General features: G+C 39.3%; 1 protein-coding gene across 1 annotated transcript; it reads right to left on the bottom strand.

Annotated features, from left to right (window-relative positions):
* Window positions 1-8766: 8766 nt before the first annotated feature.
* cnih4 (cornichon family member 4) lies at window positions 8767-16872 on the bottom strand. Its single transcript, XM_058053898.2, has 5 exons — window positions 16767-16872; window positions 16298-16366; window positions 16068-16180; window positions 12808-12948; window positions 8767-12723 (listed from the first exon to the last, which is right to left on the bottom strand). The coding sequence occupies exons 1-5, from the start codon at window positions 16833-16835 to the stop codon at window positions 12696-12698; spliced, it is 420 nt and encodes a 139-aa protein (XP_057909881.1). The 5' UTR covers window positions 16836-16872; the 3' UTR covers window positions 8767-12695.
* Between the last annotated feature and the right edge of the window lie 889 nt (window positions 16873-17761).

Raw genomic sequence — 17761 nt, 5'->3', positions numbered from 1 at the left:
AGCGCTTCACTTTTTCCACATTTTGTCATGTTACAGCCTCATTCCAAATTGTATTAATTTAATCTCTTACCTCAAAATTCTACACAAAATACTCCATTATGACAATGTGAAAAAGGTTTTTTTTGACTTTTTTTGAATTTATTAAAAATAGAAAACTAATAAATTACATTTACATAAGTATTCACAGCCTTTGCCATGAAGCTCAAAATTGAGCTCAGGTGCATCTTTTTTCCACTGATCATCCTTGAGATCTTTCTACAGCTTAATTGGAGTCCACCTGCAGTAAATTCAGTTGATTGGACATGATTTGGAAAGGCACACACCTGTCTATATAAGGTCCCACAGTTGACTGTGCATGTCAGAGCACAAACACCAAGCATGAAGTCAAAAGAACTGTCTGTAGACCTGCGAGACAGGATTGTCTTGAGGCACAAATCTGGGGAAGGATACAGAAAAATTTCTGCTGCTTTGAAGGTCCCAATGAGCACAGTGGCCTCCATTATTCCTAAATGGAAGACGTTGGGAACCACCAGGACTCTTCCTAGAGCTGGCCGGCCTTCTAAACTGAGCGATCGGGGAAGAAGGGCCTTAGTCAGGGAGGTGACCAAGGCCCCGATGGTCACTCTGTCAGAGCTCCAGCGTTCCTCTGTGGAGAGAGGAGAGCCTTCCAGAAGGACAACCATCTCTGCAGCAATCCACCAATCAGGCCTGTATGGTAGAGTGGCCAGACGAAAGCCATCAGACCAGAGAATTTAGTTTCTCATGGTCTGAGAGTCATTCAGGTGCTTTTTGGCAAATTCCAGACGGGCTGCCATGTTCCTTTTACTAAGGAGTGGCTTTCGTCTGGCCACATTTACGAATAATGGAGGCCACTGTGCTCATTGGGACCTTCAAAGCAGCAGAAATTTTTCTGTATCCTTCCCCAGATTTGTGCCTCAAGACAATCCTGTCAGGTCTACAGACAGTTCTTTTGACTTCATGCTTGGTGTTTGTGCTCTGACATGCACAGTCAACTGTGGGACCTTATATAGACAGTTATTATATTTCCAAATCATGTCCAATCCACTGAATTTACTGCAGGTGGACTCCAATTAAGCTGTAGAAAGATCTCAAGGATGATCAGAGGAAAAAAGATGCACCTGAGCTCAATTTTTAGCTTCATGGCAAAGGCTGTGAATACTTATATAAATGTGATTTTTTTGTTTTCTATTTTTAATAAATTCAAAACATGTAAAAAAAAAAACTTTTTTCACATTGTCATAATGGAGTATTTTGTGTAGAATTTTGAGGTAAGAGATTAATTTAATTCAGTTTGGAATGAGGCTGTAACATGACAAAATGTAGAAAAAGTGAAGCGCTGTGAATACTTTCCGGATGCACTGTATATCATGAAGGGAGAAATCCAAGCTCCATGGCCCTGTATGAAAAAGTGATTCCCCCAAAACTCATAAGTGGTTGGGCCATCCTTAGCTGCAACAACTGCAATCAAGCGTTTCTGATAACTTGCAATGAGTCTCTTACAGCGCTATAGAGGAATGTTGGCCCGCTCAATTGTATGAATTGATATACAGTGGTGTGAAAAAGTGTTTGCCATCTTTAGCAGCAACAAATGCAATCAAACATTTGTGAGCAAATATATAATGAAGGGAGAAATCCAAAGCTCCATGGCCCTGTATGAAAAAGTGATTCCCCCCAAAACTCATAAGTGGTTGGGCCATCCTTAGCTGCAACAACTGCAATCAAGCGTTTGTGATAACTTTCAATGAATCTCTTACAGCACTGTGGAGGAATGTTGGCCCGCTCATATTGTATGAATTGATATAGAGTGGTGTGAAAAAGTGTTTGCCATCCTTAGGGGCCATCCATAATTTTCAACATTTTCACGAGCGTACAAACCGTACGAGGGGGGGAGGGGGTTAAGACATCAACGTACGCTTTTTTGAAAACCAGAAAATGTCGATGTCTGTATGTTCGAACCGCGGGACGCAGTCAAATTTTAGCACGAATAGACTGGTCCCCTGTCGTCGTATGCGAGCGCGACAGCGTACCAGTCCACGCGATACTCCACGTAGTCGACCCGTAGTCGATTTCGATTACCTATTTTCGTTCATCAAAAAGAGAATTGCTGCCATTCATCGCTCACCGAGCAATGCATACGAACAATACATCAATGTTTACTGCTTTGTGCGTTCGGAAAGAAAGCGGAAGGACGCTGTCACGGCTGGCCAGGCGGCTTGGAAAGGTTCCAAATCGAAGGAATCGAGCAGGGCGGATTTGTTCCGAAGTGCCGTTGCGAAAATGGAGAAGATCAAAACTAAACCGACCATCCTGAATCTATTCGCCAGCTCTGTGTTTATTTTCTATATTTGGGCATGGACCTGGCTGTGATTGCCATTTTCTGAATGACTCTGTGGTGGTGAATTTGCAGTAACAATCAATGTGATTTTCACTTCCTGTGATACACTGACTAGACTGTAGGTGTGATTGTTAAGCCTTTTCAAAACAGTTGTGGCATCTTTATTGCATACTTCGCATTGAGTTGAGTTCAAGGGTTGTGTCCATCATTTCAAAGAAGATTTTATCTCCTCAGGCTTTTGGAAACCATGGGGCAACTCTTCTGCTCCTTGAGTAATCATGTGTGTATACAAGAAGTATTCCCTTGATTAAAAAATCCTGTGGAAAACAGTTGTTGCATCAGGACTTTTCTACATGTATCATTTGATAGAAAGAACAATACAAAAAGACCAAATTTGTAATACATTTGTATTTTCTTGAAAGAAAAATACAGTAAACCTCGGATATATCGGATTCAATTGTTCCCACTGGTTTTGTCCGATATAAGCGAAATCCGTTATATGCGTATACCGGAAAATGTCCGCCACATTCATTACACGGACGCGCAATGCCATGGGGGAACTTTCTTTGATCCATGTTCACAGCCAAAGCTGAAGATTATAACATCTTTGTATGAATTACAGACATGTACATGAGCATGTACAACGAAATGAAAAAAAAAATCTCAAATCTGTAGAAATGCCTTCTTGTTGTTATTAGGGAGGTTTAGAAACCAAACGATAAACGTAAACGCAAACGATAATGACGTCACAGGCTATTGACAAGTCGGCAAGTTTCCATACATTTCAATAGCATGTGACGTCATTATCGTTTGCACTTACGTTTATCATTTGGTTTCTAAACCTCGCTAATAGCAACAAGAAGGCATTCCTACAGATTTGAGAATTTTTTTTATTTCGTTGTACATGCTCATGTACATGTAATTCATACAAAGATGTTATAATCTTCAGCTTTGGCTGTGAACATGGATCAAAGATGGCTCAAAGGCCACGATGCGGCCATACGATATACTATGCGAGGGAAATTGGAATGGGACTGGAGATTTTGTCCGAAATAGGCAAAATCCGTTATAAAAAATCTGATATATGCAATGAATTTTTATTGGAAATGCATTACAGAAAAATTGGTTCTTTTTTATCTGTCCGTTGTGAGCAAATTTCCGATATATCCGAGTCCGATATATCCGAGGTTTACTGTACAAAAAAGAGGCATTTGATATAATTTTTTATCTTGTTCATGTTCAATACAATGTTGATGGGCAGTGACTGATTGACCAGAGTCCCAAAATACAGCCAGAGAACACTATTGGATTGGATATGTTCAAATTTCCTGGCTGTATTGGGTCAGTTGGTCATGGACCTATCAACATTTTTCATTTGGGATTGTACTCTTTTTAGGGGGGAGGGTTGCTCAAAAGAGTATGGTTTGTACGCTCGTGAAAATGTTGAAAATTATGGATGGCCCCTTAGCAACAACTGCAATCAAACATTTGTGAGCAAATATATCATGAAGGGAGAAATCCAAAGCTCCACGGCCCTGCATGAAAAAGTGATTCCCCCCCAAAACTAATAAGTGGTTGGGCCATCCTTAGCTGCAACAACTGCAATCAAGCGTTTGTGCTCCAGACCATCACACTACCACCACCATATTTTACTGTTGGTATGATGTTCTTTTTCTGAACTGCGGCATGACCTTACTGCCAGATGTAATTGGACACACACCTACCTCCTGAAACCTTTTATAGGTGTTGGAAAGATGGAACCCCCGGGCGGGGGGTTCATGTCCTAAAAAAAACATGGGGTGGACCAGTTGGTTGACATTTTTTCTTTTATATTCAACTTGTCTCTCCAACTCAAACGGTTCCTTGTGTGTGGAAAGATTCTACTATTGTTCTGAGCCAAGTGAGGCCTACAGTTCTTTGGATGTTGTTGTGGGGTCTTTTGTGACCTATTGGACGAGTCGTGGCTGTGCGCCTCCGGGGGTTATTTAGGTTGGCCGGCAACTTGGGAAAGTTCGCCACTGTTCCATGTTTTCGCCATTTGTATGTAATGGCTCTCACTGTGGTTGGCTGGAGTCCCAAAGCTTTAGACATGGTTTTATAACCTCATGCGTTTTTTAACACACATGCATTTTGTGTTTAGTTGTGTTGTCTTTGACTAACTGACAATTTGATCTGAAAAATTTGTGTTGACAAACGTAAAAAAAAAACAAAACACACACACACACAACCTCACCTCTGAGCACATCCTGCATAGTGGGTCCAGCAGGAGGTTAGCTTAGCCTGGGGGGTAACAAATAGTGCCACAGGAAGTCACTCCATCAGGAAGTCCCTTGAAACATAGTTGACCTCCGCCAGGTTATCTCGCACGGGTGCGACAACCCAGGCATCCTTTCTTAGGAAGATCCATTTTTTCCCGCAAAAGCAAGCTAACAAATGTACCACTTCCACACTGACTTGGAGGAGACCTTTTTCGGTTTGTGTCATTACTGCCACCTTGTGACCAGAATACGACATATGACTTGTATTTCAGTATGTTTTGACTAATAGAGTCCTAACAGTGTCTACCACCAAACAGCCATCATATCTTAATTTCTGAAAAACTTAATAAAAGTGTGATATTGCGAGGGTATAATAAAACCTGAGCTGCGGTCCACATGTTGGCAATCCCTGAACTAAGACAATCCGCTCCATCTCATGAAGCAAGGCTACTGGCATCAAGTATTTGTCATTTGAAGGACACATGAAGCAAAGACAATATTTGGTTTTTCACTTTTATTTGTGAAACTCAAAATGTAAAAAAAAACAAAATTAACACTGGCGGTGTTCTATGAGCGTTAAGTCTTGTTTGGCTCCTCAAGACGGCCCCTATGCTCACAATGGAATGGGGGGAGTGTATGATGTCCAGACTCAATGAAGCCTACTGATGCCATGTTTATTATTTTTTTTATATTATTAGTTATTAATAGTTAGTTTTTATTATTAGTAGTAAAGCCATCAACTAGAGAAAATACTTGTGAGGATGCAAGTTTTGGCAAGTCTTGAGTACGATAAACATCCTGTGCTGCGCATTTTACCAGCAAACGTAAAAAGTAAACAAAAAATGCTAACTGCATTGTTAGCATTTTTCTATCACATAATGTCCTTGTGAGCAGTCTCTTGGCTTGCTAACACATGAAACTGGAAGCGGTTAGCTTTTTGCTAACTAACACCGTTATCACACTTTATAGTTTTACAAGCATAAAGCAATTCTACATGCATCTCAATGCTGAATGAAAGGGATAAATTAACATTTAAGTTGACTTAACCTTCACCGAAGGCATGATGGTTGCTAAAGACAAAGCAAGATCAACACGGACGACACCTTCCTGTTTTGCCATGAGTTATTTCTTAAATTTTCTTCACACTGCAAAACACTTGCAACTTTCTTTGGCTCCATTTTGGCTTATTTTTCAAAAAAGTACTTGAAGTGAGTGTCAAGTATATAAATCAAGAAATAAGTCATGGCAAAACAGGCAGGTGGTGTCCATGTCTTTGGCAACTATCACGTCTTCAATGATGGTAATTTCATTGACCATTTAGAATTGCCGTAAGCGTGTAGAACTACAATAGCAAAATAATAAATCCAATAATAAAACGATAAAAATGTGTTTTGTGCAGTCAGGAGAGGCAGAGTCTCAGCAGTCATGATGAAAAAAAATAAATAATAATAATAATGATCGTATAAAACAAACATGAAACATTTGCATTCTCAATTTATGAGTCCAATCATTTTGAACATTTTCTGAAGTAAAAATCGATGAATTTGAACATTTCCTGATCAGGTGAGGCTGCTGCCAGCATGTCTGCTATACAAGACGTGTCATCCTGAGTGCCGTCCTTACATAGAGAGGAAAAGCCAGCAGTTTTTTCCCCCACCCAAATCAAAATGCAAGATATTTTTTATGCTCGGGAGGCACTTTTTCTGCCCAAAGACACAAAACAGCACACTTCCTGCCTTCACAATAAAAGCGCAGGGTCTCAGGAAAATAGCTTCAAGTGGCAATGGACGCTGGTTATGCGAGGGGCAAGTAAGGCGTCTTCCTGGAATTGCTTGTGGTTTTTAATGCCTTTTGTTGAGACATGGCATTTTTTCTTCAGCTCGCATTGCATTGCGGTATTTGTCTTATTTTGTACCAACAGTGTTTATTTGTGACATCACAGTGAAAAAGTGAAGAGCTGCTGCTATATTGGTATCAATTGATATCGCTAATAGTTGAAACCTAATTCAGGACACCAAAATGATAACTGCGGCCATTTCACATATGCATCACTTTTAAAGGGGACCTATTTGTGCTTTTTCCACTTTTCTGACCTATAAATGTAGTTAGAATGTTGTATTCTCGTGTTAAAACATGGCAAAGTTTCAGATAATGAGGTTTGGAAGTGAGCCCTGAAAGAAGTTTGGGATGGTTCTGAACGCTTGGTCTTAGTTTGTTCTAACACGCGATCCAGACTTCCTTATATAGGCTGCAGATTGGCTGCACTCAGTAAACGTGGATCTATGTATCCGGAAGTCCTCGGGAGCACTTGGGAATGGGACCAATCACAGTGGAGTGGGCGTGTCTTGAGTGGTTCGAGGAAGTTCGAGGAAACACAGCAGAAAGAGGTGCAGAATCTGGAAGACCTAGAAAGCTTTCTGTGGGTTATTGTGTGTAGCTGCTCTATAGGAATCCACAATTCAATACAAAGGGCCGAAAATGAGCAGAAAAGGTCCCCTTTAAATAAGAAATAGTGAAGATATGGTTTTATGGAGTATTTGGAACACAGTAAAAGGAAATGGGAGAATAGTTGTAATGTTAGGGCTGAAAATGTATTCCACCAGACATCCACTGATTGTATATGATACCATGTATGTACAGTAGCACCTTGGTTAGCGTCGAAAATTTACACCACAATTTAGCCTCGGTTTGCATGCATTCTCCGGTGAGCGTACAATACAGCATGCAGTTTTGTCGTGTTGTTGATATACGTCATGAGTCCAACTGTCCAAGTCTTTATTATTATCATTTTATGCTAGTTACACAAAATGCCAACCGGTCCGGGAAGTTACATCGACCGCCAATGTTGTTGGAAAAGATTGACTCTAAAAAATGTTACCACAAAACGCAGTTTTATAGTTTTCCATGCATAAAAATGCATATAAATGATGAATGAAATGGAAAAAAAATCTACATTTAAGGTTACTTTGACCTTTGTTGAAGACGTAACTCTTCCCAAAGACACCATGTGACAGTGAGAGCGATCACCACCTTCCTGTTTTCACCCACATCTTCAAATGAAGGTAAAAGTAAGCTTACATGTTCATTTATTCCTTTCATTCATCATTCATATGCTCGTTTATCACTGTTAATTGGTTTTCAGACATTGAATATTTTGGTAGTTATGATATTGGATCTTCTAAATACAGGCTTTATCATTATTCGAGACCCCTCGACATGAAATAGCAACACTATAGTCATCTTTACACTCCTGTTCTTCAATAGACATCATCAGAGAAAATAATACACTAAATAAGACTAGCATGTTAGCAGTTCCTTGTTTTTGTCTGGACAGCGTACTTCCTACGAGGGGGGAGGGGGGGGGGCAGAACTCATCAGTGTATTGTGATGGCGTCCTTAAATGGCTCTACACTTGTATTACCTGATATAGTATCCAAAATACGAGTACATAAGCCAACTCCTGCTCGTGTGTGTCACAGTAAATGTGTTCCCAACAGTAACCTGTTATTATTATGACGTTATTATTATTGTGCCAGCTGGCATGCTGGGGCCTATCCCAGCTGTCTTCGGGCAAGAGGCGGGGTACACCCTGGACTGGTGGCCAGCCAATCACAGGGCACATATAGACAAACAACCATTCACACTCACATTCATACCTATGGACAATTTGGAGTGGCCAATTAACCCAGCATGTTTTTGGAATGTGGGAGGAAGTCGGAGTACCCGGAGAAAACACACGCAGGCACGGGGAGAACATGCAAACTCAATACAGAGATGGCTGAGGCTGGAATCGAACTCAGGTCTCCGAGCTGTGTGGCCTGCACGCTAACCACTCACCCATCGTTTAGCCCCCAATGTAGAATACTCCACTCACAATTCCAAAACTTCTTCTGCATTGCTGTATTTGTATTTTATGTAATTTAGGCCAAGAATAAGTACAATTAGCTAAAATATACACGTTTCCACTAATAATAAGCAATTTTTCTTTTTTAACATGAAAGAGTGAAGGTGTGATATTCGACTATATACAGTGAAGAAAATAAGTATTTGAACACCCTGCTATTTTGCTATTTCTCCCACTTAGAAATCATGGAGGGGTCTGAAATTTTCATCGTAGGTGCATGTCCACTGTGAGAGAGATAAACTAAAAAGAAAAATCCAGAAATCACAATGCATGATTTTTTAACAATTTATTTGTGTGATACAGCTGCAAATAAGTATTTGAACACCTGTGTATCATCTAGAATTCTGACCCTGAAAGACCTGTTAGTCTGCCCATTAGAAGTCCACCTGCACTCCATGTATCATCCTGAATCAGATGCACCTGTTTGAGGTCGTTAGCTGCATAAAGACACCTGTCCACCCCATACAATCAGTAAGACTTTAACTTGTAACATGGCGAAGACCAAAGAGCTGTCCAAAGACACCAGAGACAAAATTGTACACCTCCACAAGGCTGGAAAGGGCTACGGAGCAATTACCAAGCAGCTTGGTGAAAAAAGGTCCACTGTTGGAGCTATCATTAGAAAATGGAAGAAGCTAAACATGACGGTCAATCTCAATCGGAGTGGAGCCCCATGCAAGATATCACCTCGTGGGGTCTCAATGATTCTAAGAAAGGTGAGGAATCAGCCCAGAACTACACGACAGGACTTGGTCAATGACCTGAAAAGAGCTGGGACCACCGTTTCCAAGGTTACTGTAGGTAATACACTAAGACGTCATGATGTGAAATCATGCATGGCACGAAAGGTTCCCCTGCTTAAACCAGCACATGTCAAGGCCCGTCTTAAGTTTGCATATGACCATTTGGATGATACAGAGGAGTCATGGGAGAAAGTTTTATGGTCAGATGAGACCAAAATAGAACTTTTTGGTCATAATTCCAATAAGCGTGTTTGGAGGAAGAAGAATGAAGAGTACAATCCGAAGAACACCATCCCTACTGTGAAGCATGGGGGTGGTAGCATCATGCTTTGGGGGTGTTTTTCTGCACATGGGACAGGACGAGTGCACTGCATTAAAGAGAGGATGACTGGGGCCGTGTATTGTGAGATTTTGGGGAACAACCTCCTTCCCTCTGTCAGAGCATTGAAGATGGGTCGTGGCTGGGTCTTCCAACACGACAACGACCCGAAGCACACAGCCAGGAAAACCAAGGAGTGGCTCCGTAAGAAGCATATCAAGGTTCTAGCATGGCCCAGCCAGTCTCCAGACCTGAACCCAATCGAAAATCTTTGGAGGGAGCTCAAACTCCGTGTTTCTCAGCGACAGCCCAGAAACCTGACTGATCTAGAGAAGATCTGTGTGGAGGAGTGGGCCAAGATCCCTCCTGCAGTGTGTGCAAACCTGGTGAAAAACTACAGGAAACGTTTGACCTCTGTAATAGCAAACAAAGGCTACTGTACCAAATATTAACATTCATTTTCTCAGGTGTTCAAATACTTATTTGCAGCTGTATCACACAAATAAATTGTTAAAAAATCATGCATTGTGATTTCTGGATTTTTCTTTTTAGTTTATCTCTCTCACAGTGGACATGCACCTACGATGAAAATTTCAGACCCCTCCATGATTTCTAAGTGGGAGAAATAGCAAAATAGCAGGGTGTTCAAATACTTATTTTCTTCACTGTATGCCGAAGACAGCTGGAATAGGCTCCAGCACACCTACGACCCTTGTGAGGATAAGCAGCAGAAAATGAATGAATTTCGTTTTCTGGATGTAAAACTACAAAAACATGTTTTGTGTTCACAGTTTTACTTTCTGGAATTTGAACATTTCCTGATCAGGTGAGGCTGCTGCCAGCATGTCTGCTATACAAGACGTGTCATCCTGAGTGCCGTCCTTCCATAGAGAGGAAAAACCAGCAGTTTTTTTCCCCCACCCAAACCAAAACTCAAGATATGTTTATGCTCGAGAGGCACTTTTTCTGCCCAAAGACATAAAACCTTCACAATAAAAGCGCAGGGTCTCAGAAAAATAGCTTCAAGTGGCAATGGACGCTGGTTATGCGAGGGGCAAGTAAGGCGTCTTCCTGGAATTGCTTGTGTTTTTTAATGCCTTTTTTTGAAACATGGCATTGCGGTATTTGTCTTATTTTGTACCAACAGTGTTTATTTGTGGCACCACAGTGAAAAAGTGAAGAGCTGCTGCTATATTGGTATCAATTGATATCACTAATGAGGTGTTGGACTGTATTAGGATAGTTGAAACCTAATTCAGGACCTAATTTACATCATTTAGGCCAAGAATAAGTACAATTAGCTAAAATATGCACGTTTCCACTAATAATAAGCAATTTTTTTTAACATGAAAGAGTGAAGGTGTGATATTTGACTATACAGTGCATCCGGAAAGTATTCACAGCGCGTCACTTTTTCTACATTTTGTCATGTTACAGCCTCATTCCAAACTGAATTAAATTAATCTCATGTGTGGCTGTGTGCTAATGTCTACTGTCTATATGGTCAAGGTACATGACCAGTCTACTGAGGTCAAGAGCGCTCTGGAGCAGGTTTTCATCCAGGATATCTCTATATATTGCTGCATTCATTTTTCCTTCTATCCTGACTAGTCTGCCAGTTCCTGCTGCTGAAAAACATCCCCACAGCATGATGCTGCCACCACCATGCTTCACTGTAGGGATGGTATTGGCCTGGTGATGAGCAGTGCCTGGTTTCCTCCAAACATGGCGCCTGGCATTCACACCAAAGAGTTCAATCTTTGTCTCATCAGACCAGAGAATTTTCTTTCTCATGGTCTGAGAGTCATTCAGGTGCTTTTTGGCAAATTCCAGACGGGCTGCCATGTTCCCTTTACTAAGGAGTGGCTTTCGTCTGGCCACTCTACCATACAGGCCTGATTGGTGGATTGCTGCAGAGATGGTTGTCCTTCTGGAAGGCTCTCCTCTCTCCACAGAGGAACGCTGGAGCTCTGACAGAGTGACCATCGGGGCCTTGGTCACCTCCCTGACTAAGGCCCTTCTTCCCCGATCGCTCAGTTTAGAAGGCCGGCCAGCTCTAGGAAGAGTCCTGGTGGTTCCAAACGTCTTCCATTTACGAATAATGGAGGCCACTGTGCTCATTGGGACCTTCAAAGCAGCAGAATTTTTTCTGTATCCTTCCCCAGATTTGTGCCTCAAGACAATCCTGTCTCGCAGGTCTACAGACAGTTCTTTTGACTTCATGCTTGGTGTTTGTGCTCTGACATGCACAGTCAACTGTGGGACCTTATATAGACAGGTGTGTGCCTTTCCAAATCATGTCCAATCAACTGAATTTACTGCAGGTGGACTCCAATTAAGCTGTAGAAAGATCTCAAGGATGATCAGTGGAAAAAAGATGCACCTGAGCTCAATTTTGAGCTTCATGGCAAAGGCTGTGAATACTTATGTAAATGTGATTTTTTTGTTTTCTATTTTTAATAAATTCAAAACATGTCAAAAAAAACTTTTTTCACATTGTCATAATGGAGTATTTTGAGGTAAGAGATTAATTTAATACAGTTTGGAATGAGGCTGTAACATGACAAAATGTAGAAAAAGTGAAGCGCTGTGAATACTTTCTGGATGCACTGTATATGCCGAAGACAGCTGGGATAGGCTCTAGCACGCCTACGACACTTATAAGGATAAGCAGCAGAAAATGAATGAATTTCGTTTTCTGGATGTAAAACTACAAAAACAGTTTTGCTTTCTGGATGGGATGAATTGGATTTAATGTACAGGATTTCTTATGGGAAATGATTATGATTTGGTTAGCATCCGTTTCAGTTAGAGTCGGACCCTCTGGAATAAATCATTGCCGCTAACCAAGGTTCCACTGTACGTGTATGCGATACAGACGCACATAAGAAAAAATAAAAATAAAGATTCCGTTAATGTCAATGCAAATGACAACATGAAACTGTGGGAGTTACAATGTTTGGCCCATTTTGAGATTTCAAGTATTCTTAGAAACACACGCAATTTGATTGTGATGCAAATACGTGTGCATAAAGATCCATTAGATTGTTCGGGTTGAGTCGGTGAGATTCTACATGGGATGGACAGGCAATCCAGGAGTGTCTGACAGGTCGTTTCAGTCATTGATCAGAGCCAGTATCATGCTGCAAAAACAAACGCCGTGTTCATGGAAATGTGCCTTCAGTTGTGTGTGTGTGTGTGTGTGTGTGTGTGTGTGTGTGTTCTACCTGTATAAGTAAATGAAGAAGCAAAGCAGGTGGTAGCCCAGTTTAATCATGGCCTCCTTCATGTGAGACTTGAGCTGACCCCGGTTGTGGATCTCAGTGGGGTCAAACACGCCCATGTTTCCCATTGGGACCTTGACATACCTGCAAGGACAACAACCGGTTAACCTTTCCTGCCGCTGTACATATGACACAGTCCTATCTCGGGCATCTACAGTGTCGGTGAGACTATGATAAATTAATCATAAATCATAAATCAATCAAGAAGTGGGCTAATAAATTGACAATAAAAGCACAAATACTGCGGATTTCAGAAAACAACAAATGGAATGATACAGCACTCTACAAGAAGCAATGAAGTCTGTAAAATTAAATAATAATAAAAAAAAAATCCAAAAATTGTTACAACTATAACGATGAAAATGGTAATATTAATGATGCTTATAATGATGGTAATAATTATAAAGATTATAACAATAGTGATTATAATGATAATGATAATAATAATAATAATATTACAATGATAATAATAGATTTTCGTTAGAATTATATTTCTATAATTTAATTATAGCATTTAGAAAATTTTGCTTCAGCCTACTCCTTTTGGGCTTGTGATCAGATAGTTGAATACAAATGTAAATAATGGAAAGTTATATTTTGATTGATGTAAGAAATGCACTGTAATGTTTCATATATTTGCCCAAATAAAATAAAAAATAATAATAATCATCAATTGAATCTAGTTGAGCCAATCCCGTGTGTCGCCTCATCTCATGTCACCCCAAGCTGCTAGAAGCTTTACTTGAGCCTGAGCACAAAGTCTCTCCTTTTGTTGAGACCAAAGTAACCACTAATGTATCATGATATATGTCATAATAATAAATCATTTTCCCCCTTTTGCATGACCCTTTTGGTAGACTGGAAAACCAGTGTGAAAACAGTGCCATCTTGTGGTGTTAAGTATGAACCGCAATATTACAACACCATTCCATTTTTGGGGCAAAACATCTTTTGATGGCGTGTATGAGCTGCATATAATACACAACATTCAATTGATTGTAGCATCTAAATCCTAGGTTCCAAAAGTGGGGTACACAAAATGTCATAGGGGTACGTGCATTAATATGAAATAAAATTAGAGCCCAACAATCACAATTACGTGTCTGCCTGAAGGCCTCACAGCACACAGCAGAAAGGACAAACTGTATGAAGTTGTAGGTTGCAAAATGCATTTCTAAATATATAAATTGTGCAGTTTTGTGTTTGAATACGGTTTATAAGTAGTACAAAACATGCATATTTGAGCAGCTTTGATATATTTGTGGCCTAAAGTAAGCATTTTCAAGCATAAAAATTGCTAAATGAAGTAAAATACAAATATGAGGCATTCAGAAAAAAGATTGAAGTTGTGATATTTAGTATTCTACACTGGTCACTAGGTGTTTATAATGTTACATTCATAAGACAAAGCCACCACAAGAAGTTCTGTCCAGAAATCTGACATTTTGAGTCTATATTGTGTCATATTTTCTCTTATTATGTCTATTATGTTGGGTAATGGGCGTGAAAATGTGACTATAGGAGTGGTATTTCATGTCCAGAGTGCTCCAATAATGTTAAAAGGCGTATTTTGAAGGTCATACACATGTTTTCTATGCTTTAACTACAAAAATATTCCATATTCCAAATAAATAAATATTCCAAAAGCACTTAAATGGGTCGGGTCTGGAACCAATTAGCCGCCATAAATGACATGTTGTTGCATGTTGCCTTGCATTGTTTTCATAAAGCAAAATACGAACAAAATATTTTTCATTATTTGTTTGCGCCAGAAGGTTTGACAAAAAAATATGCAACTTCATCACATCAGTGCTAATGTAATCAATCCATTCTAGACACACAAAAATGAGGAAAAAATACATTTACATGAAAAAAACAATGTAAAGTATATATAAATAAATATATATAAAACTAAAAGCAAAACTAAAATCATGCTGTTTGGTAACAGCAGAAAGGACACGCACCAGCAAATACAAATAGACGGTGTGGACATTGAAAGGGTGAACGAAAATAAATTTCCGGGGATCACAATAGATGAAAATATGAGCTGGAAACCTCATATTACAAATATACAACATAAGGTGGCCAGAAATATTTCAGTATTGAACAAAGCAAAATTTGTTCTCAATCAGAAATCACTCCACACTCTTTATTGCTCTCTGGTTCTACCATATCTTACTTATTGTGTGGAAATATGGGCTAATAACTATAAAAGCAATCTTCACTGGCTAAATGTACTGCAAAAAAGGTCAGTAAGGATAATTCATAATGCCGCCTACAGAGAACATACTAACTCCTTATTTCTAAAATCACAAATACTTCAACTTGCTGATATATGTCGTTCACCTTCAAACAGCTAAAATAATGCATTAGGCTAAAAATAAGCAATTAGCTAAAAATGTCATCCAATACTTCTCTACAAGAGAGGAGAAATATGATCTCAGGGAAGAAGTACATTTGAAACACTTCTATGCTCGGACTACGTTATGCTAGCCATAGCATTTCAGTATGTGGAATCAAACTATGGAATGGATCGAGTAAGGACCTCAAACAATGCACAACGATGAGCCAATTCAAGAAACAATACAAGCAGTTGATGTTTGCTAAATACAAGGATGAAGAGTCTTGAACCAGTCATGATGTGCTATATATATCACTATATTGACACTTACTATGGTACACATTATGGCATTGGATGCTCATATCACCTCCTACTTCGGTATGAGGTACATTAAAAAAACAACAACCTTAAACTGTTTTATGGAAATCAGGAAGTGAACAAATGTAACAGTTAGTGATTGTAAAAGTACCAGATGGAGGGGTAGGATTTAATAAGCTTTGCTTCTTCCTACTCCTTTTGGACATGTGGAACTGGGAACTGATTATAGGATGCACCCAATTGTAATCTGATGCATGTTCAAATGAAATAAAACCATTACCATTACCATAAATGAGGAAGGGATGGAACTTATTGTTGATGAGGTCTTGCACGTGCATCCTTTTTTACACCCGTTTTTTTACACTCAGCTCCTTTATCACATTACAAATTAGCAGTCACACTCAATCAAAAATGGATAAACTGCTTTGTTTGGGTGTAGGGTCGACAAAAAACAAATTATACTAAGGTTTGACTGTAGTGCATCATGGATTACATGGACCAGTGAGATGGTGTTCATGGGGAAGAAGGAAAATGGCCACTTTACCTATAAATGTCCCAGGCTGCTACAGGGAGATTGAGGAGGAAGATGAACCAGTGCGTGGAAATAAACATCAGCAGCGTGGAGAGACACTGGCCAACCATCTCTGGAATAACCCACTGATAACAAGACACGGACAGTGAATAACAACGCTGGCAATATACGTATTTGCAATCAACGATATCAGCATTTGAAATATGTTATTTACGGCAAATGGGCTAACGGTCCAGACTTACTTTGTTGAGTTTGGAGCAGCAAGCCCTGGCATTGATGTAGTCACATTCTAAATCAGACAAGGTGATGATCTGAATTTTATGTCAAGGTGACATGAATCATTAACAACGAAATCACGTCAACACATTTGATAAACATTATCGACACATCCAGTGTCGCCTATCAAGTGGCCAATACTAGACGTCCAGATGAAATGTAGAATAACTTGAAATTGCGAATATATCTCATTATATCTCATTTCTGCCGTGCTTCAGAAAATAGTGTTTCCGCTTACAACTGACAGACACTTTTACGAGTGTAAAAATAACCAGTATTTCCCAAGTGAAACGCTAGCAAGGTGGCTAACCGATTAGCATTGAAGCAGGTTTTCCGCTCATTTTCTGATACGGAAAACGAAATTCACAATGCTACTGACGTCCACAAATAAGCTCCACGTACGCCTACGTGATAATGCAACACCAGAAAGGATACAAAATACACCGCAAGGAAAATCAGCGCACAACAGTCGATTAGTGACAAAATGAACACGGCCGCCTCCATCTTTCTTTGCTGATTTGACTGATCCGGCACAATGTTACTGCCACCTAGCGGATGGGGGAGGCAACAGCGCTCACTTTGACGATATTTATGATCATACTGTATATTGACACTATCAGGGGTTATATTATTTACAAATATTATATATAATTATTGTTGATTTACTTTGATGTGGTATTGTTAAATGAATTGCTCTTTGTCCATATCATCAACATATATACTGTATATAACGTGATGCACTCTACAAATAAAAATGAAAGAGAAAACAAAATATTAAGAAAAAAACATTGCAATCTCCAAGAAAAAGGCGTAATTTTATGAGGATAATGTAATATTCTGAGGAAAAAGCATATCGTTTTAGAAGAAGAAAGATTAAATAATAAAGAAAACTGATTTTTTTTTAAACATACAAATGAAATAAATGAATGATGTTGTAATTTTGGGAAAATTACAAGAGTTTTATAATGTTAGAAGAATAAAGTGAAAATATCTTACAATGGTAGTAAAATCATTCACTCATTCATTCATTCATTCATTCATTCATTTACTACCGCTTATCCTGCTGGAGCCTATCCCAGCTGTCTTCGGGCGAGAGGCGGGGTACACCCTGGACTGGTCGCCAGCCAATCACAGGACCCATATAGACAAACAACCGTAATAAAATCATAATTGATAAAATAATATTTACAAGGAAAACATTAAAATAGTTGCAAAAGCAAAAAAAGGCTAACCCTATGAAATGAAGAGGTTACATGTAAAAAAAGAAATGAAATTTTACCAGAATAAACTCATAATATCATGAAGAAAAAATAATGTCATTTTAGGCAGGGGAAAAAAGTGAATGAAGTCAAAATTTTATTTAAAAAAAATTGAAATGGCAATGGCAAATATATTTGCAATTTTTCAAAAATAAACTCATAATATTATGA

The sequence above is a fragment of the Doryrhamphus excisus genome, linkage group LG5 (genome assembly GCF_037039965.1).
Source record: "Doryrhamphus excisus strain RoL-2023G ecotype Guam linkage group LG5, RoL_Dexc_Guam_v1.1, whole genome shotgun sequence".
In the NCBI taxonomy this organism is placed as follows: Eukaryota; Metazoa; Chordata; class Actinopteri; order Syngnathiformes; family Syngnathidae; genus Doryrhamphus; species Doryrhamphus excisus.
The sequence above is the reverse complement of the archived record's forward strand: the minus strand, read 5'-3'. Positions and strand labels throughout refer to the sequence as shown.

Coding starts and splice junctions, on each gene's coding strand:
- cnih4 (XM_058053898.2), bottom strand. CDS start 16,835: ATGGAGGCGGCCGTGTTCATTTTGTCACTAATCGACTGTTGTGCGCTG. Junction 16,367..16,766: donor TTTTCCTTGCGGTGTATTTT/GTATCCTTTCTG, acceptor CATAAAATTCAG/ATCATCACCTTGTCTGATTT. Junction 16,181..16,297: donor GCTGCTCCAAACTCAACAAA/GTAAGTCTGGAC, acceptor TCTTGTTATCAG/TGGGTTATTCCAGAGATGGT.